The sequence below is a fragment of the Myxine glutinosa genome, chromosome 8 (assembly GCF_964187855.1).
Source record: "Myxine glutinosa chromosome 8, kmMyxGlut1.1, whole genome shotgun sequence".
Lineage (NCBI taxonomy): Eukaryota > Metazoa > Chordata > Myxini > Myxiniformes > Myxinidae > Myxine > Myxine glutinosa.
In genome coordinates this window covers 61,683,025-61,703,740 of record NC_136268.1, presented here as the reverse complement: position 1 = coordinate 61,703,740, position 20,716 = coordinate 61,683,025, and the positions used below count along the sequence as shown (strand labels likewise).

Here is a 20,716-nt window from a genome sequence, read left to right as displayed (position 1 = left end):
TAACCACCTGCCATGCCTCCAGCACACTCCTGTCGAACAGGGGGACTGATGCCATATTGACTTTCTTGGTGCCAATAAGGAACAGCTCCTGATCGTAGCCGAGTTTCCCTGCCTGCCGAAGCAGGCAGTGAGCCAATGCCTTCCACGAGACGTCAGTGTACAGCAGTCGATGAAGCGACAGATGGCGAAAAGCCATAACTTTACTGGTAATGGCAATCAGACCCTGTCCTCCTTCAACAACAGGTAGGGTTAACACACCAGGTTTGAGCCAGTGCTTCCCCCCCCCCCCCCCCCTCCCCGAAGAAGTCAATAAAAATAGATTGCCGTTTTTTAAGAATAAAATCCGGGGGCTGCAGTGCCATAAAAACGTGCCAAAGCATCGATGCTGCAAGGTTATTTATAACGAGGGTTCGGCCCCGATAGGAGAGTTGACAGAGTAAGCCCTTCCATTTTAGCAGCCACCTCTCAGTTTTAATTATGAGAGATTCACAGTTTCTCAAAATGAAGTTTTCGGTACCAAGAAAGACACCAAGGTAAAGAACTCCATCCCATCCCATGCCCATTCGAGTTGCTCAGGCAGAGTCGGAGGAGTGGCGCCATTTTGCGGACCAAGGTAGAGAGCTCTGCTCTTTTTCCAATTCACTTTTGCCGAACTTGCCAAACTGAATTCATGGACGCATTGGACCAAGGCCAAGACGTCCTCATCCGAGTGAACGATTGCACAAAGATCGTCTGCATAAGTAATCACCTTGAACAGGTTCGCAGTCGGTTGAGGAATGAAACCGGGAAGACGTGCGCGCAAACGAACGAGCAAAGGCTCAATCGCGAGGGAGTACAGGAGGCCGGAAAGAGGGCAACCTTGACGAATGCCTCTAATAGCCGGGAAAGGCTGACATAAAATGTTGTTAACTTTTGCTAAACTAAAAGTGTTATTATACAGTGGCTGTACATGAGATAAAAATTTCACCAAAACCAAACCCCCGTAAAACAGAGAAAAGATAAAAGTGATCAATGGCACCGAAGGCCTTTTCTTGATAGAGGAACACCAGACCAACATTTCTTTGTTCGAGAGAGCAGATATCAATCATGTCATGCACAATAAAGATACTGTCATGAATTGACCTTTTAGGGACGCAGTAAGATTGATCTGGATGTATGATCTCCCCAATCACGACTCTGAGCCTGTTGGTGAGAGCCTTGGAAAAGATTTTATAATCTACACATAGCAAGGATATCGGACGCCAATTTTCCACCCGATGCAGATCTCCCTCCTTGGGTATTAGGGCAAGCACCGCTCTACGGCAGCTGAGTGGCAGTTGGTTGAGTCGTAAACTGTCAGAAAATATTTCCAACAGTTCCGTCCCAAAGAGGTCCCAGAAAGCTTTGTAGAACTCTACGGGGAGTCCATCCAAGCCAGAGGCTTTTCCATTCGGCAAGGCTTGTAGTGCAACAAACAGTTCCTCCATCGTTATTTTTCTGTCCAGCTCTTGACATGCAGTAGCTCACAAGGTGGGCAAGGACGCGGTTAAAGAATGCACCATTTCGTCATCAATGTCTTTCATACAATACAGATCAGAAAAGTAATCTTTAACCAGGGTTCTAATGCCCTTGTGATCCTTTATCATATTGCCCTGCACAGTCCGTAACAAGGTGAGCTGAGCTGCTCGCTACCCTTTGAAGTGTGTTCAAGTCGAAAGAAGAAACTAGAAGGCACATCCAGATGACGCAAGTTCTCCACACGGAGACGAATCGTGGCACCTCCAGCTTGTTTTACACGTAGCCTGTTGAGAATAGCTTTCTTTTTGGCCAATGAAAGATTTGTTTCCATTGTGTTGGAAGGTGACAGACGGCTTTGCAAAGCTGAAATTTCTTTTTCAATAACATTTTAAAAGAGAGACTCAACTTTTGTACAAAATAATCTATACTGCTGACAAAAGGTTTTAATTTGCACCTTAACATTATCCCACCATTGATTGAGGGAAGAAAAGGAAGGCTTCCGCAAAAGCAGTGTGCCCCAGAAAGCCCGGAAGGCTTTAAGGAAAGCTTGATCCTCTTAAAGGTCTACATTAAAAATCTAATGTGCAGCTCCATAGTTCCGTATCGGAGAGAGAAGAGAAATGGTGACCATGTGATGATCGGAGAAACCGATTGGTAAAATTTGCACATTGCCCATCATGTTAAGAAAATTACTATTTATGTAAACACGATCTAGCCGAGCGAAGGAAAGCCGACCGTCAAGACAGCGACACCATGTATATTGGCGTATGAGGGGGTTGTGAAGTCTCCACGCATCAACGAAAGAAAATTTAGATAAAACCCTTGCCAGTGGGACGGTACTAGCTAGATGAGGTTCTTTACCGTTCCGGTCCATGGCAGAGTCTAGAGTACAATTAAAATTCCCAACCAAGCAAACAAGACTATTAAAATCTACATGAGTGAGTGATGTTTCTAACTGTGTGAAGAAGGTGACCCTGTCAGTGCTGTCACTGGGAGAGTAGACATTAAAAAGTGTGTGCTTGTAACCATTGAATGTGAAAGAGACACAAATTAGGTACCCCTTAATTATGTCTTCAAAAACAGTCAGTTTGGAGGAAAGAAGATGATCAGAATATAGCTACCCCGGCTCAAGGGCAAGCCAAGCTACTGAAAAAACATTGGCCGTTCATCAACCTTCGCCATTGGCTTTCGCAAGAAGGACTGCATCTCGTCTCCTGTGAAAGCAAGACGTCAATATGCTTTTCCTCATTGAGGAATTTGACCTGGGTCTTTCGCAATGGGGACCGCCCCCCATTGATATTCAGGGTAGCTACAGAAAAGGTCATGTGAAGAAGAAGGAGAAGGGGTTATATAGCGGAAGGTTGGTCTACTTGTAGCTCTTCCTTTGCTTTGATGATGTACTTCTTGAGGCGGTATACTTCTCGTTCCCCAACTCCGAGCTGGCTGGACTTCAGAACGAGATATTTCACAGATGTTATGAAGATTTTTAGCTCTGGAAAGAAATCTTTCACCTTTACTCGCCTCTTCTGAAAAGCGTCTTTCAGGAATTTTAGAATTTCTGCAGGTCTGATGCCCGGATCACCCTCCGGCCCATGAGACAACAACAATTCGTTCCAAGCCTCGATGCTGATGCCAGACCTGAGGGATGAGGCTCCATCGGAGTCATAGTCCAATTGATCAGCGTGAGTCACCCTTTAACGGTAAAGCAGGCGCCGGTGCAGCAGATGCTGCGTGTGCCATCCCCTGAATGTCTGCAGGTTTTGGACGCGTCTGCAAATCGGACAATGATACAACGGGTTGCGAGATTCACCTCTTCATGACCTGCTATGGTCATGCCACGCTCCGGAATTATATGAGGCGTTTCAACGACAGAACTTGTACATGTCATGAGGGCACAGCCTGGGACATCCTGAGGCACAGCCTCCTCAGGTGCGCCATGCCCGGCTGATACAGAAACTGTGCATTCCATGTCTGCGCAGCCCGGGACATTCTGAGGCACGACCTCCTCAGGTGCCTCACGCCCCGCACAGACAGAAACTGTACATTCCGCACAGCCCTGGACATTGAGGCACGACCTCCTCAGGTACCTCACACCCCACACAGACAGAAACTGTGCATTCCATGTCCGCACAGCCCAGGCCATTCTGAGGCACGACCTCCTCAGGTGCCTCACGCCCCGCACAGACAGAAACTGTGCATGCCATGTCCGCACAGCCCGGGCCATTCTGAGGCACGACCTCCTCAGGTCCCTCACGCCCCGCAGAGACGGAGGCTAAAATGGGCTCATCATTGACTTCAGCAGTTAAAGGAGCTGCAGGTCCATTATTCTCATCACAAGCAGCTCTTTCACTCTGATTCATTAATTATTTGTCATCAGGAGTTAGAGATGCAAATCTATTGTGTAAGGTTGTGCCAGTAACACAAGGAGCCACCCCAGTGAGGGGTCCGTTGTCGTTTCCAGTCAACACAATCTTTTTCGAATCCCTTGTTGATGTTGCTGCTTCGTCATTAATGTTCGGCTGTTTGTGCTTCTTCCGGGCAGTAACAACAGTGAAACCTCCGTCATCCACGGAGGTATCTCTCACTGCTGCCGATGATGTGGACGGCTGATCGTCCGCAGCATTACCAGGTTCTGTCTGCTCGGTTGTTCTCACGGGGACAGTTACCTTCGTGCAGGCACCTTTAACATGTCCGTGTTACCCGCAAATGAAACAGGTCGTCGTTTCGGTCGACACATATATTTGATAGTTATGACCATTGAGCGACAGCATTATGGTCGCATTAAGCGTCTGAGCGTTGTCTTTGAGGATAATATAACAATGACGCCGGAAGGTCGTGATGTGTCGGAGCGAGGCGTCTGCTCGAAGTCGCAGGGGGATCATGGATATCCAGGACATGACAGTGCCGAAACTATTCAGCGAAGAGACAATCTGCTCGCTTTTTTTAAAGGGCGGTAAATTCGACAAAATGATTCGAACCGCCGGTGTGTCCATCGGACTGACACTTATGTAAATGCCCTGGGGTAAGGACAGACCGTATTCTACCACCTCATTAACGAGGCGTTCCTTTGATACAAAGACCACGATTCTGTGGTTCATCCTGGAGGCAGCGAGGACATTCTCCAGGCCGACAAGGTTACCAATACTGGTTACCACGTCCTCGACACTCACTCCGTCAGGCGGGCAAGCAAAAAGCCCGTGTTTACGAGTCAATGACTCGTACCTGCTATTGTGCAAATGAACATTCGCCATAGCTATAAATAAATGAAACTAAAGAAACGGTTTCAAAATCAAACAAAGAGAACCTGTTGCGAGCAAAACCTGCAGGCGAAGGTAAAAGGAAAGTAAAAATTATGAAAAGCTGATTGCCGACCATGAGAAACACGGCAAGCAGAGCACAGGCCCGAAGAACACACGGTTCTTTCGGCCTCGCACACAAACTCACCATGCGCGCTCTCTTTCTCTCTCCTGTCAACAAAAAAAGGAAACCAGGGGAAACTTCACAAACACGTACAAGGACAGAGTGAGTAAAATGGGGATAGGAAAGACAACAACACAGCACAGTACTCAGCTCCTCACACACAGCCGCCATGATGCCACACCCAAATCACAACAGCCGGGAGGGGGGCGATATATATATATATATATGTATAGAGAGAGAGAGAGGGAGAGAGAGAGAGAGAGAGAGAGTGAGAGTGAGTGAGTGTGTAAGTGTGTAAGAGAGAGAGAGTGTGTGTAAGAGAGAGAGTGTGTAAGAGAGAGAGTGTAAGAGATTCACTTTGCAAGAATTCCCAGGATGAGTTTATGTCCGAGTAGAGATGGAAGACTAGTCCAGATGATTGATGGCTGCTTGAAGACCATGCCAGTAGCCTTGAGTGGACTGCCAGACTCGTCGATGCTGAGGAGGCTCTCTGAAAATGGCCAGAGAGATGTCCACTTTAACAAGCAAATCATCAGATGAACCGATTGGAGCAGAAGAACAGCAGCAGACATTTGCAGGGAAGTTAGTCATAACCAAGTCTAGAAGAGATGATGTACCGTTGACTGAGATCTGGGTTGGGAAATTGACAGATTGTCAGTCCCAATGAGTCGTAGAAGTTGCATTCCTCTTCAGGAGGAACGTGAGCTACACGACTTTTGGTTTACAGTGACCCACCCTTGGTGCTGCATCGTTCTTTTGTGGTCCCACATAGCGATGTTGGTGTCATGCAGTCCTCGAGACTCTCTCTCTCTCTCTCTCTCTCGCTCTCTCTCTCTCTCTCTCTCTCTCTCTCTCTCTCTGTCTGTCTCTGTCTCTGTCACTCACTCTCTGTCTCTGTCACTCACTCTCTGTCTCTGTCACTCACTCTCTGTCTCTGTCACTCGCTCTCTGTCTCTGTCACTCGCTCTCTGTCTCTGTCACTCGCTCTCTGTCTCTGTCACTCGCTCTCTGTCTCTGTCACTCGCTCTCTGTCTCTGTCACTTGCTCTCTGTCTCTGTCACTCACTCTCTGTCTCTGTCACTCACTCTCTGTCTCTGTCTCTCTCCTTCCCTCTCTCTCTCCTTCCCTCTCTCTCCTTCCCTCTCTCTCCATCCCTCTCTCTCTCCTTCCCTCTCTCTCCTTCCCTCTCTCTCCTTCCCTCTCTCTCCTTCCCTCTCTCTCCTTCCCTCTCTCTCCTTCCCTCTCTCTCCTTCCCTCTCTCTCCTTCCCTCTCTCTCCTTCCCTCTCTCTCCTTCCCTCTCTCTCCTTCCCCCTCTCTCCTTCCCCCTCTCTCCTTCCCCCTCTCTCCGTCTTGTCCTCTCTCCGTCTTGTCCTCTCTCCGTCTTGTCCTCTCTCCGTCTTGTCCTCGCTCCGTCTTGTCCTCTCTCCGTCTTGTCCTCTCTCCGTCTTGTCCTCTCTCCGTCTTGTCCTCTCTCCGTCTTGTCCTCTCTCCGTCTTGTCCTCTCTCCGTCTTGTCCTCTCTCCGTCTTGTCCTCTCTCCGTCTTGTCCTCTCTCCGTCTTGTCCTCTCTCCGTCTTGTCCTCTCTCCGTCTTGTCCTCTCTCCGTCTTGTCCTCTCTCCGTCTTGTCCTCTCTCCGTCTTGTCCTCTCTCCGTCTTGTCCTCTCTCCGTCTTGTCCTCTCTCCGTCTTGTCCTCTCTCCGTCTTGTCCTCTCTCCGTCTTGTCCTCTCTCCGCCTTGTCCTCTCTCCGCCTTGTCCTCTCTCCGCCTTGTCCTCTCTCCGCCTTGTCCTCTCTCCGCCTTGTCCTCTCTCCGCCTTGTCCTCTCTCCGCCTTGTCCTCTCTCCGCCTTGTCCTCTCTCCGCCTTGTCCTCTCTCCGCCTTGTCCTCTCTCCGCCTTGTCCTCTCTCCGCCTTGTCCTCTCTCCGCCTTGTCCTCTCTCCGCCTTGTCCTCTCTCCGCCTTGTCCTCTCTCCGCCTTGTCCTCTCTCCGCCTTGTCCTCTCTCCGCCTTGTCCTCTCTCCGCCTTGTCCTCTCTCCGCCTTGTCCTCTCTCCGCCTTGTCCTCTCTCCGCCTTGTCCTCTCTCCGCCTTGTCCTCTCTCCGCCTTGTCCTCTCTCCGCCTTGTCCTCTCTCCGCCTTGTCCTCTCTCCGCCTTGTCCTCTCTCCGCCTTGTCCTCTCTCCTTCCCTCTCTCCGCCTTGTCCTCTCTCCTTCCCTCTCTCTCCTTCCCTCTCTCTCCTTCCCTCTCTCTCCTTCCCTCTCTCTCCTTCCCCCTCTCTCCTTCCCCCTCTCTCCTTCCCTCTCTCTCCGTCTTGTCCTCTCTCCGCCTTGTGCTCTCTCCGTCTTGTCGTCTCTCCTTCCCTCTCTGCGTCTTGTCCTCTCTCCTTCCCTCTCTCCATCTTGTCCTCTCTCCGTCTTGTCCTCTCTCCGTCTTGTCCTCTCTCCGTCTTGTCCTCTCTCCGTCTTGTCCTCTCTCCTTCCCTCTCTCTGTCTTGTCCTCTCTTCCTCTCTCTTTGCCCATTTTGTCACCCTGTATGAATAAGGTTAATTATTAACCCACTGCGGTACCATGGCGCATGGGCTTATTTTTTATTAATTACAGCATTAGTCAGGTTTGTTATGTAATTTCGTTCTTTTTTTGTGGAGATTAGCAAAACTATACATTTTTGGAAAGCTGATAGCACCAGGAATCCGAAAAACCATGTTTCCATTTGTGCAAATTTTTCTTTGGCGGCCATATTGGATTTTCAAAATGGCCACCATCGGAAACCTATTTTTCGCGATATCTCAACAGCCGAACCACCTAGAGTGCTGATTCCAACACCTATACCCACATTTTTGGGGATGAGGAATCACATGAAGCCATCTAAAATAATCTACACCTACCCTGGGATACCAGGTGGCAGCCTACAGCGGATTTTCAAGATGGCCACTTTCAGGAAACATGTTTTTTTCTGAATATGTATACCACATTGAGTGATGTTTCGCTACATTGTGGCACACGGATCATAATTATGAAACCACATCCCTCATATATCCTAAACAGGTGATTTATGTATTCAAGAGGTAAGTATATAGAGATGAGGCTATACAATCCATAATTATACATGTAATAATTACTTTTATTTGAACATAGAATATTTCCCATAGATGAAATTTTATCTTTGTCAACATTCATCAACATTTTGTCCTCATAGGTTTTCAAATGTCCTCATCACTGTCGTCAGAGCAGAGAACAGGTTGACAGTCATCGTCGTTTTCACATTCGGAGCTGCACAAACACAAGTCTGTGCATGCCAAGTCATTGGCACGGCACGAACACCGTCTCGATGAGCAGTCTCCTTTGCACTGACATCTGACCATCTCAAGTATTGCTTTCGGTGCTGGTGGTACATCTGTCATTAGTGGTTTCAATTCCCCATCGTTGTCCTTGAAGTAGCCATGTTGCTGTGGATCCAGGAACACTTGATGTGCGATAGTAGCCTGAGCCCATACCCTTGCCTGAAGATGTACACGATCAACATGCTGATTTAGAGCCCCTAGCGTTGGAGGTAACTTGTGACTTTCAGTCATGTGTTTACAGAAGAGGTACCAGCGCAACTCCGGAATGCTGTTGATACATATTCCCTTTGGTACGTACACTGCACATACAAATCTTGCCAAGTTGGACATCTGATCTGCGGTCACATCTGCAGCATCACCGAGCATTCTCATGGCCTGTATCACGTCACTATCGGCTCTGACGAAAGCTTCAAACCATGTTGTTTTGCCTATTCGCGAAAACCGTCCAGTATTGTCTGCTCCTGTGAATGTGTGGAATGCTGGCAATGCCTTGGCCTTTTCGACGCCAAGATTGTTCCAGATTGGTTGTACTTGCACAAGGCCCGACACAAGGGAGACAGCAGTGTTTTTGAGCAGAACATCATAGTTAGCTATGACCAAGACCAGGACATCCGTATCAGGAGAGAAGAAGGTAAGCTGTTCTGCGTTGGGATTGCGGCGAGTTGCCAGCACTGCTTGGTGAATCATCAGAGTGTCTGCCTCCTCATGATTATTGTCTTCAAAATGCACGCCTTTGTTACTCTTGGCCTTTCCTGCTGCACATATAATTATCAGCTTGGAGGCATCTCTGTTGTACTCCAACGTTTTCTCAGCCAGATATTCTGCCAAATCTGACTTTGTCTGATCGTGTGACAAGAACCGCTTCATGGTGATGTGTTGGATCTTGGTATTGTCCTTCACTTGGTACTGGACTGGATTGTGCCCCCCTCGTCTTTTTTGTCTTGTGCTTTGCTTCAACGAATCGACCTTGTAAGTATCAAACACGAGGATAACTTCGTCAAAATGTCTTGTCAGTGACATCAATCTGGTATTAAAGCTGACACTGAGATCTTCAACGGTTACTGTTGCAGCTGGTTTTGTCGACAATTTCTGTACAAGAACCATGGCGTCGACTACTGCTATTTTCATAGCTGCAGCGTTATGGACTTGAGCTTGAGGACTTGAGGTCGGAGCTAAGTCACCCGGAGCTAAGTCTCCATGTTTCACAAGGAGATGGATTAACTTTGACTTGTCAAGGCAAGGAAGCAGGTCACCGTTTGGTGCGAACAAGGCGCAAGGTGTAAGGGTGAATTCGTAGTTGCCTATTGCGTCTTTCTGGTCAACATCACGGCTTGATTTTGTCAATATCATCAGCCTTCCATACAAGTCTTTTGTTTCCTTCAAGTCGACTGACTTGTCCCTGAGCATGATCTTGGTCTTCTTCACACCAGACAAGTACATCGTGTTGTTTTCTTTTTTCACGGGTGCAAATAAGCTGACTGTTCCGTTGATTCTTTCGTCAACATACTCTTCGTACAAGTGTTGATCAATGTTGTCGATATTCAAGATTTGTGACGTGTGCTCCTCTGGGACATAGGCATGTGTGATCAAGTTGTATATGCTATTTCCTTCTGTGGTAAATGGATTGCCATGACTCATGATAGCAGCCTTGATCTTTTCAACCGCTGTATTGTTCAGATTCACTGCCCTCGGACTAAGTTCGTGGTGTTCTGTCACTTTGTCTGTTTTGGTGTCGAACTGATCTTTGAATTCTCTGGTCAGCCGTGACAATTCTGGAGAGGCCATAAAGAATCTCTGCCTTGCATTGGCATTATTGGAGATGCCTGGAAGTCCAGAATGAACCTTCATTGCTCTGTTTTCCTGTTCACAAGCGTGGTCTGCACCGATTGATACAAAGGGGATGCTAGATTTCGTTACTGAGATATTTCCATTCTCGAGTTCCCTGTATGTGGCCGGATGCGTCTTCCTCAGGTCATACATATCTGCTATGTATCGCGGCCAAAGACGTTTGTATTTGATACGATCCATGGAGAAAAATAGCTTGCTGAGTGCCTCACCAGATTCGAGGTGGAGTTTGAGATCTGCGTCCCGAGAAGCTTCCACAAAGAACAGAATTGTCTCCACTCGATGCAGGTAATTCATCAAGGACTTGAACATGGCTTTTTTGGATTGTTCTGTTTCCCAAGTCTTGAATATGTTCACAACATCAGCTGTAGTGATGACATTCAACAGTTTTGTGTTGGCTTCTTTCACACTTGTGGCTTTGGTGAACTTGTCCTTTTCTGAACATGCCTCGTCTATTTCTTCTGACATATCTGAGCAAACGGCTTTCAACTGTGGATAATCTTTGAAGAACAGGTCCAGCGCCATTTCATAAAGTGCTATATATGAATAAATATGAGCACGGAGAGTGCGTTTGTAATGCGAACATCTCAGGATCTGCCTTGTTGTTGAAGGTCCGTAGAGGTCGGCCTCTATCCACGCGTCATCAATACCTGAGTTCTCAATGGAAGTACCCAGGGCTCTCAAAGCAGCCATGACCACATGCAGCTCGCCAAGCCGAGGTACAACGGTACCTTTCAGGTCTGGCCTTGCATCCAGCAGCCTTATCACCTTTTCATAGAGGGCCATATCCCAGGAAATGACTGTAGGGTGGCTTGTACCAACAACTAAGTTCTTTAGCTGAGTTGTCTGAGAGATGACGGTCAGAAGAGTCGACCACTCGTGTGCTACTTCAGGTAGAAGGGGTAAGACTCCGACTTGTGTCAAACTGTGACTACCCGACAGCAATGAGTGGTATCCTGCCCAACCAGGTATATATGTGCTGTTTGATTTCTGCATTCTGGTGATCATAGAAGCAACCAACCATCCTAGATGTGTAAGGTGATACGCTGGTGATATACCATCCTTGCTGATGTGGAATGTGTCTGTTCTCTTTATGGTTTTCGGCACCGGCTTGTCACAATGAAGCATAGGAACCTGGTACGGGGTCACTGACAAACTGGTAGTGTCAGCTATGCTCAGTTGTGGCGTCAATGTTTCTCCTTGAGTGTCACGTTTTTGATAAACAGCAATGATTGTTCCATGGGTTGTCCCTTTGCCATCCACGCTGTCTTCAGCAAAGTCTGTGTTATCAGCTGCAAAAAACACAAAAGTTCCCTTCTTCAAAAATGGAGGAACATAAAGTCCTTGGAACTTCAGGGTGTTTTCCACAATGGCATTTGCTAGGGCTGTTTCGAGGTGCATAACACGACTGTACGAGACACAGTAACCTTGAGAGCAGAGACTTTCCAGGAGTTTCTTGTTTCTTGTGTCATGGTGAACTGCCAAGGCTAATCATAGAGACTGTGGAGTTTCTTGTGATTTGGTTGATCGGAAGGTCGCAGAATCAGTTTTGGGCCTATAGTTCACTTGCTTGTCAGATTTGAATCCACCCAATAGCATCTGACTAACAGTGAGTACTTCTCTGTTAACGTGAGTGGTTCGTTTTTCAGTTTCTAGTGTTTCTGTTGGCCCCACCATAACCCATCTGATCATTGCGTGGAGTGCTGCTGGAACATCATCTGTGCTGCTAGTGACCTGTATAGCATCGGATGAGTTTTCCTGTTGGTGGAAGTTCTTGATAATTCTGCGCAATGCCTTTGCTGCTTTATAGATAATATTCAGATCGTCTACTTCACTTTCTATCATGGCAGACTGAACCATATCGGATTCGCATGCATCTGGGGAGTAAAGAACAGAAGGTTTTCTCCTGTCCTTTTGCCTAACAGACGTTACGTGTGGTAGTTCTAGAAGAATTCTCTCCTTGAGCCAGTGTCTACTATATGCAGGGAAGTGGTGCGCCAATGCATCTGTGCCACCAAGCAAGTTGATGTATGTTGTTTCAATATGTGCCATGGATAAGTATTGTTTATTCTGAGTTTGACAGTCGACAAGGCTAATCAACTCAATCAAACATGATGTTTGAAACGGATGACCTCTCTCTGTTGTTCCCTTGTTATCCTTGGTATGTAACACATGGAATACATTTGTTGTCCAACATGACTTGTGGTATTGAACATCGATTGCATGTGCATCAGAGGGTGAGATGGATGTGTTTAACCTAGTTTGCAGGGTGAGATTTCCAGACAGCTCCACAGCATCGTGTAATGCTTTCCCACCGTTTTCTGTTCTCAATGTGTACAATTTTTGCTCGTTATCTTCCTGGCAGAAAAAGCAATGTTCCTTAATGAATGGAGCTGTTGCAGAACGTGTAAACGGACTGGTGGTGGAAGTTGATGGTTCGTCCAGTTCTGTGCTTTTTCGCTTTTGTCCACGTTTTTTCTCTGTGTAGGAGCCGGCTGAAATGTGATATTGATGGCGGTCTTTGGCACGTTGTACCTTCTCTTTGTTGGTTGCATTTGAATAACAGATACGATGCCAAACTGCATTATTGAATTGCAGACTTTCACTTGTTTCATCCTTTAAGCGACTGTGAATTTTAACATATTTTCCATCATGGTAGGCTGCTCTATCATTAAGGGTTTGTAGCAAGTGTTCAAACGAGTCCGGTTTGGGCTGCTGGACAAGCGTTCCATATTTTGCTGAAGCGGTTTGACAAATTATGCAGTGCTGCCACTGTGTGGGCTGAGTCGTAACTTCACTCATCTTCTCTCAAGACCTGCAAATATATAAAACGACAACAGGTAAGTAATTGTGAGCTTCATGAGGTTTATTTTAAATGAACTATTAGGTCTGATATAATGACTTTCCATGTACATGAACTGAACATGTTGAAATGATTATTTTCATGTACATGAATTATGAAATGAAATGAAATGAGTAGATTATTTTAGATGGCTTCATGTGATTCCTCATCCCCAAAAATGTGGGTATAGGTGTTGGAATCAGCACTCTAGGTGGTTCGGATGTTGAGATATCGCGAAAAATAGGTTTCCGATGGTGGCCATTTTGAAAATCCAATATGGCCGCCAAAGAAAAATTTGCGCAAATGGAAACATGGTTTTTCGGATTCCTGGTGCTATAAGCTTTCCAAAAATGTATAGGTTTGCTAATCTCCACAAAAAAAGAACGAAATTATAAATCTGAACATAATGAACCTGACTACATGGTCGTGTTCCTTCTTCCCTGCCAAATTGTTAATAAATCCTGATTGAAATGTGAACTTGTGTGGTCATTAGAGAATGGGAACCCAACAGCGGATAGAGGATTGACATATAAACCGGTTAGCTGGGTAAATTTGGGTTCGTGCAATTAAGGCACCATAAAAGGTGAATCGCCTGTAGAGATTTGCTCGGCTACTTCTGACGGGCTGATTTCCCATGGTCGTGTGGTTTTAACTGCTGACTAGCTTCTCAAATTAGCGAGGGGATGCGGCGAGCGACCTCTTGTCCCTTCCCCACCCAGTGGGCATGTCCTTCTTGAAGATCTGTGACCGTTATATCTTCAGTATATTGATTAGCCTTTTGTTTGCTCAAGCTGTTTTTGATTACTGTTAATATTTGCTTTCATTGGACATTTCTGTAAATGACATATGCTGTTGCGGTTTGTTGTAGCAAAAGCATCACCTTTCCTTTACTTAACAAAGCATCCATTCCTTGTGTTGAGACCGAGTGGCCTTTACCTATGGCAGATCTCATGTACAGCACAAGCGAAAGGCAGATTCAGCATCAGAAGATATGCAAGTGAAGCGGAGTCGGCAGGCAGACCCATCAAGTAGTTCTGAGAGTTCAGAGAGCGAGGAGGAGGCTGCAAAGGCCAAAGGTAGATTTGTCATACAAGACCACATTTAAATGGATTTCTGCTTGCATTTCATTCCTTCTCTGCCCCCACCTCTCCTTTTATTCTTCCATTTCAACTGAAACACCTGCAAAGTGTAATTTTAATTTATCTTGCATTTCATTTTAACATTGCATCTCGCTTTACATGATTGGTTTGCTCGTGTGTTAGACTCGCGTGTTACTCTGGCTTTAGCAACTGCACAGGGTAAGAAAGTGGAGCCACAGTCAAAGTCTGGTAAAGAAGAAAGCAGCAGCAGCAGCAGCAGCAGCAGCAGTAGTGAAGAGGAGAAGGTGGTTAAAAAACAAAAGGTGGAAGGAGGGAAGAAACCTATGCAGGTGAGTTTGGCTCTTTAAAGAGCTCGAAGGAAGCCATGTTGTTTTTATTGTTCGCATGTTCTTCACAATTGCATATTTTTGTGGTGATGTCACGCAACTTTACTTATCTTGAATTTGTTTGCAGGTTCAACAATTTTTATTTTATCTCCTGAAGACATTGATGGGCTCAATAGGTGTAACAAGTTAACTTTGTGAAATTTAATTAATTATACAAGAGTTAAATCATCAAGATCATAACACACTCTTGTCATAAGCTTCCTGGTTAATGGCTGAGCATTGTTGTTGTTGTTATTATTTATTTATTTTCAGTCGTGGGGATCATGAGTGCCTCCACTCCATGGAGGCCCTTCTGACTTGGCCATGAAATGATGGAACCAGATCACGTCTCGTATCTCATTCTTATTCAAGAATGATCTCCCTTCCTTGTGTAACACTTCAGATCTGTTGCATTGCCCACAGAACTTGCCTTTTGATCAAACTTGTGGTGCTTTGGTACCCACCGTGCACTCACCTTATTGAATTCTAAGTGAGAATGCATGACACTTCCAATACTTTCCTCATGTGATTTCATGTATCGTAATCTTGCAGTTCTCCAAAATTGCTGTCTTCATTAATATTTATTTCCGTGATCTCAGTTTGCATGTGTGAATGCTCACCATCTCTCACCAATTTACCCCCATTTTGGATCTCTGTACCATCGAAGCAATTGCAAGAAAGGCATAAATCACCATATTTTATGAGCAGTCACCTGTTAATCTCAGTTGGTTTGATGTTTTCCTTCCTAAGCAACTTTATGAAAGGTTTCTCTTTGTGCTTCACCAACTCTATTTTACTAATAATCCTTTGACGAATTATCATGTCTCTATACGACTCCATACAGTTTTTTGTTTTTTTTAATACGACTTGCTCAGGGTTGATGCCATCACTGCACAAAAATTGAATTTTAAGTGAGAATGATGACTTAACTTTTTTTTGCTTAATTTTAAGAAGTTAACTTTTTAAACTTACCTTTTGACCTTAAAATCAATAGGCTTCTTCCATAAGACCAATTCCACCATTTGGTGAGGTTTGATGAAGATCAACTTAATTTTGTGAGCTATAGGCGATTAACAAACAAACAAACAAACAGACAGAATAACACGCGACCAACCAATATACAAGTACTTGAAAAATCTTCGATTTTTGCAAGTAAGAACCAGAACCAGAACCTCGAAGCATCCATACTTGTATTTGAAGGTTTTTCTCTCAGTTTTATTGATGGAAACCCTTTAAGGGTGTATTTTATTGATGGAGTGTGTGTGTGTGTGTGTGTGTGTGTGTGTGTGTGTGTGTGTGTGTGTGTGTGTGTGTGTGTGTGTGTGTGTGTGTGTGTGTGTGTGTGTGTGTGTGTGTGTGTGTGTTAGTGTGTGTGTGTTAGTGTGTGTGTTAGTGTGTTAGTTATATATACCTCTTTCGTGTTTGATACATGTGTTTGGGTAAGCTTCGCTTCATGCCTTTTTCTGGATTACCAATGTCTGTTCTGGATGTTTTGGTTTTTAGATCGAAAGTGCAAAAGAGGCAGCAGCAGGTTCAAAGAAGAAGAAGCAACAAGTAAAATGCAAAGTTGCAGTCAATACACCAGCCACAGCTAATCCTGATCGATTGGCCACAGCTGGCGTGAAAGGCAAGAAGGGAAATCTTGGACAATCGGATGCTCCTTTGAAGAAGAGGGCCAAAAAATCTGGTGAGTTTGTTGTTAACCTCCTCTTGCACCTGCAGGTTCAATGGCACCAATCTCCTGCCCTGCCTTGACCACTATGCTCCTCCATTCCACTGTGTCCTCATCCAACTCTCTCCACCCTCCAACCACCCCCACCTTACTGATATCCCTCTTCACACAATCCTCCCATCTCAACCGCAGTCTACCTCTTTTCCTCCTACCTTTCTCCTTCAACCTATCCGTTCTCTATGCCATTCTCTCTCCCCCCCCCCCTCCCCCACCCCCCCATCCGCACCCAAATGTCCAGCCCATCTCAGCCGGTATTTCCCCAATCTCCCCATCAAGCTCATCTGCATACCAATCTCCTCTCTCAGTACATCCATTCTCCTTCTGTCCACCTTCATCACCCCCTATATTTCTGTGAGTCCGATTTACATCCAGAGACACAAAAATTATGGTTAAACAACCTAAAATTCCCACTCTTTCCCTTAAATGCTGAAAATTATGTTTAAAAGACTATTTGAATTAGATTTCACACTAGCAGTGGCAGGTTAAAAGTGCTGGCGAGCCAAACCGAAACACTGTAAACAAACACACAGTGGAAGTATTTTGTTAACATTAAGGCCATGACGCAAAATGTTTAAAATGTAAAACTTTTTTTTTTCAACCTTTTCTTCTCATAATTTACTCCTCATTGTTTGTTCAAACAGAATCCTACACTGCTGTGCCCCCTCCTGCTAATCTCACCAAATCGTCACAAAAGCCCACCAGCTCTTCAACACACAAAGCATCTGCAAAGAAAACAGAGTCGTCTGACTCTGGTAAGTATCAAAATACATTATTGGGAATTGTGATAGAGCTATAATAATAATAATAATAATAATAATAATAATAATAATAATAATAAAGGAGTCTTGTATAGCCCCATCAAGCAGAGTAAACTACCCTCATGGCGCTTTACATTATCATGCGAACGCACACACACCGCACACAAACACACAAACATACACACACACAGACACACCTTCACTCTTGCCCTATTCCTCTCCCTCCCCATTCAAAACCCACAGATGTGTACTCCCCCTCCTCCTCCCCTCCCTCCCCCGCACATGTACACAGACATACTCTCGATCTCTGTCCCACCTCAAACCAAGGGAAAACAGGATTTAGACTTTGAAAGACTTGTGAAACAGATAGGTTTTGAGGGAGGTTTTAAAGGCAGGAAGAGAGTCAACATGTCGAACAGAGGAAGGCAAGTCATTCCAGAGCAGAGGTGCAGCAAAGGAAAAGGATTTCTCACCAAACGACTTGGTGCTGGTGCGCGGCGGCTCTAAGGTCATAGAGTCGTCGCTTGAACGAAGCCGTCGCTGAGGTTCATAGAGAGAGAGCAAGTCGGAGAGATAGTGAGGTCCCGTTCCACACAATGATTTATAAAATAGTGTGCAAATTTTGTATTTCACACGAGCAGAGACAGGCAGCCAGTGTAAAGATTCAAGAAGCGGAATAACATAGTCAGACTTCTTCGCCTTACAGACAAGGCGAGCGGCAGAGTTTTGAACCTTTTGTAACTTATCCAAGAGAAACTGAGGGCACCCAGCATACAAAGAATTACAATAGTCTAGCCTTGAGAGGACAAGGGCACAGACCAGAGTTAGAGCAGCTTGAGGAGTAAGAAAGTGGCGAATGGATGCGATCTTTCACAGCTGAAAGTATGCTGATTTGCAAGTTTGAAGTACTTGCTTGGAAAATGTCATGTTACAGTCGAAAACCACACCAAGGTTCTTGGCCGACGAAACAAAGTTTACATCGGTTTCGCCAACATGAATAGTGGTAGGAAGTGAACATTGTAGAGGACATCTGTGCGATCTTACTATCATAGACTCTGTTTTAGCATCGTTCAGCTGAAGTTTGTTTTGGGTCATCCACGCCTTCACGTCGGCAATACAGCCTTCTAACACTTCAACAGTGGGCACGATTTGTTGAATCGTGCTTCCTTTGTACAGCTGATTGTCATCCGCAAAGGCGTGGTGATCAACTGAATGTCTGGCAACAAGATCAAATCGAGGCTGAGTGTACAAAAGAAAGAGGATAGGTCCCAGGACTGAGCCCTGGGGAACGCCAACGGAAAGCGGAGAAGGGGCTGATTTCTGGCCATTGACAACAACTGTTTGCACTCTATCAGTAAGATAGGACATCAGCCAAGAAAGGGGAGTACCAGTTATACCAAATGTGATTTCAAGACGACGAATTAAGACACTATGGTCAATCGTGTCAAAGGTGGCAGACAAGTCCAAAAGAGCAAGAACGGAAACCTTACCACAGTCAAGAGAGTTCAGAAGATCATTTGTTATTCTTAGGAGAGCGGTCTCGGTGCTATGGCCTGGTCTATATGCTGACTGGCGAGAATTGAAAAGATTATTTGAAACTAGATGGTCATTCATCTGTGATAGCACAATTCTTTCTGTGATCTTTGACAGGAAAGACAGGTTGGAGATCGGACGGTAATTTTTCATGTCGTTAAGGTCAAGGGTGAACTTTTTAAGAAGTGGTTTAACAAGAGCTTGTTTAAAGAGAAGCGGAAATGAACCGGTAGTCAGAGAATCATTGATAACTGCAGTAATAAATGGGAGGAGGGTGTCCAAACACTCAATAAACAAATCGGTGGGAAGGGGGTCAAGATCACATGTTTTTGTGTTTGACTTGAGGATTGTACATTTGACAATTTCCTCAGTAACAGGAGTAAACGAACTAAGAGGTCGTCCGTGAAAGCAGTGTTCAGCATCATCGAAGGAAAGGAGTGACTGCTTGTCAAGATTGTTTCTTATTGACTGAATTTTATTGTGAAAGAAATGCAGGAAGCGTTGGGGTAGTTCGTTTTGAGGAAACACAGTGGGAAGAACGGATTTATTTTTGGTGGCAAACAGGCGGTTGGTAATGCTGAACAGTTGCTTGCAGGAGGAGCTCCTAGTAATCCGATCAGAAATATATGACGTTTTTGCTTTCAGAATGATTTTTATAACGAGTCTTTTAGCTATGTTATACAACTGTTTATGGACTGTGAGGCCAGTCTTCAGCCACTGTCTCTCGGCACGTCGTCGTTCCTTTTTGGCAGCCCTGACTTCGTCGCTGACTGCACTGAACCACGGAGTACTCCTGCGTCTGGGAACGGCACGCCATGTCGCTGGAGCATGACAGTCCAACGCTGTGCAGAGGCAACAGTCGAGGTCTTCTGCAGTGACATAGGAACGGCCAGAGAGACGGGTGTGAAGGTCCTCTTTAAAGGCGGAACGGTCGATGGCACGAATGTTGCGGGCAGTGATGAAGGTGGGCTGAAGACGAGGAACAGCAATACTCAGGTGGCTGGTGACACAGAAGTGGTCCGAGGTGATAGCACAGGTTACTGATATGGACTTGCACCAACTGATCATCGCATCTGTGCACTAACCAATCCAGGATGTGTCCTTTAACGTGTGTAGGTTGGGAGACAGACTGAGACAGACTAAAAGTAGAAAGGAGGTCAATGATCTTTGAAGTGAGAGGATGTTGTGGTTGGTCGTAGTGGACGTTGAAATCTCCAAGAATCAAGACGAAACCAGGAAGAGTATTGCAGTGGTCGAGCAGATTAGGAAGCTGGGTCACGAACATAGAGTCAGTAAGCTTGTTTTTCCGGTTAGGTGGAGGTCGGTAGAGGCAGAAGAAATGAGTGTTTTCTGACAGAGTGAAGGTGACATGGGCTAGCTCGTAGGATGAATGGTCGAACGAAAAAGTCGTGGTGAAGGAGACAAAGGGAGAGAAGTTGTCTCTGTAAATAACAGCCACGCCCCCACCCCTGGAGGAGCGAGGAAATGACTGCAGTGTGTATCCAGGTGGGGTGAGATCAGCACATCTCGCTTCGTCGCCACTGGGTCGGAGCCAAGTTTCGGTCAGAAAAAGCACGTCAATATCATTATCTTGAATAAAAGAGGTAATTTCGGTTCGCTTGTCAGGACGACTTACAGACTGAGCGTTGAATAAGGCGAGAGACAGGTCAGAACGGTGTTGTTTTGGTGCTGTGTATGTTCTACAGGGATATATGAGGTTATTGAAGTTGACAGGGGACACTTTTTCGCAGGAATTATTAAAATGTGGGCCGGGCCGTCGCTGGTCGCAAAGAGAAATCACAATCGGTATTTTCTCTGCTTTCTCCTCCCGCCTCGCTTTGTGCGTTTTCTCGGGAGACCAACGCCGATTTCAAGTTCTCTGAGGCCTGACACGAGTCCAGCAGTCTTTGTAACTGTAACAAAGCTTTGCTTTGGCTTTGTAACTGTAAAACAAAGTTTTGTAACTGTAAAAGCAGATCGAGTTGTTTTGGATTTGAATTTTCATGTATTTATTTTTTCATTTTTAGCTCCGCTGCCGAATGTGGATGGAGGTTATGTTTTCTCATCTGCCTATCTGGCTGTCTCATTGTTTGTCTGTTATCAGGATATCTCAAAGTTGTGGACGGATTTAAACGAAATTTTATGGACATGGACATGTTGGTTATGTGACGAGGATGAAATGATTAGATTTTGGTGAAGATCTGGATCCAGATTCAGATACTAGAATTTTGAAATTGATTCTTTACCTTGGAGAGATGGGACTAAAAAAAATATAGAACCACCTT

General features: G+C 45.5%; 1 protein-coding gene across 6 annotated transcripts in view; it reads left to right on the top strand.

Moving 5' to 3' along the window:
- Positions 1-20,716, top strand: part of NOLC1 (nucleolar and coiled-body phosphoprotein 1) — a 66,038-nt gene that overhangs the window by 17,422 nt on the left and 27,900 nt on the right. For all 6 annotated transcript variants that reach the window (XM_068124546.2, XM_078783325.1, XM_068124545.2 and 3 more), the window contains exons 3-6: positions 13,889-14,019; positions 14,230-14,372; positions 15,912-16,095; positions 16,782-16,892. In XM_068124546.2, coding sequence (XP_067980647.2) covers positions 13,889-14,019; positions 14,230-14,372; positions 15,912-16,095; positions 16,782-16,892 — 569 coding nt within the window. The remainder of the gene's footprint in view (positions 1-13,888; positions 14,020-14,229; positions 14,373-15,911; positions 16,096-16,781; positions 16,893-20,716) is intronic.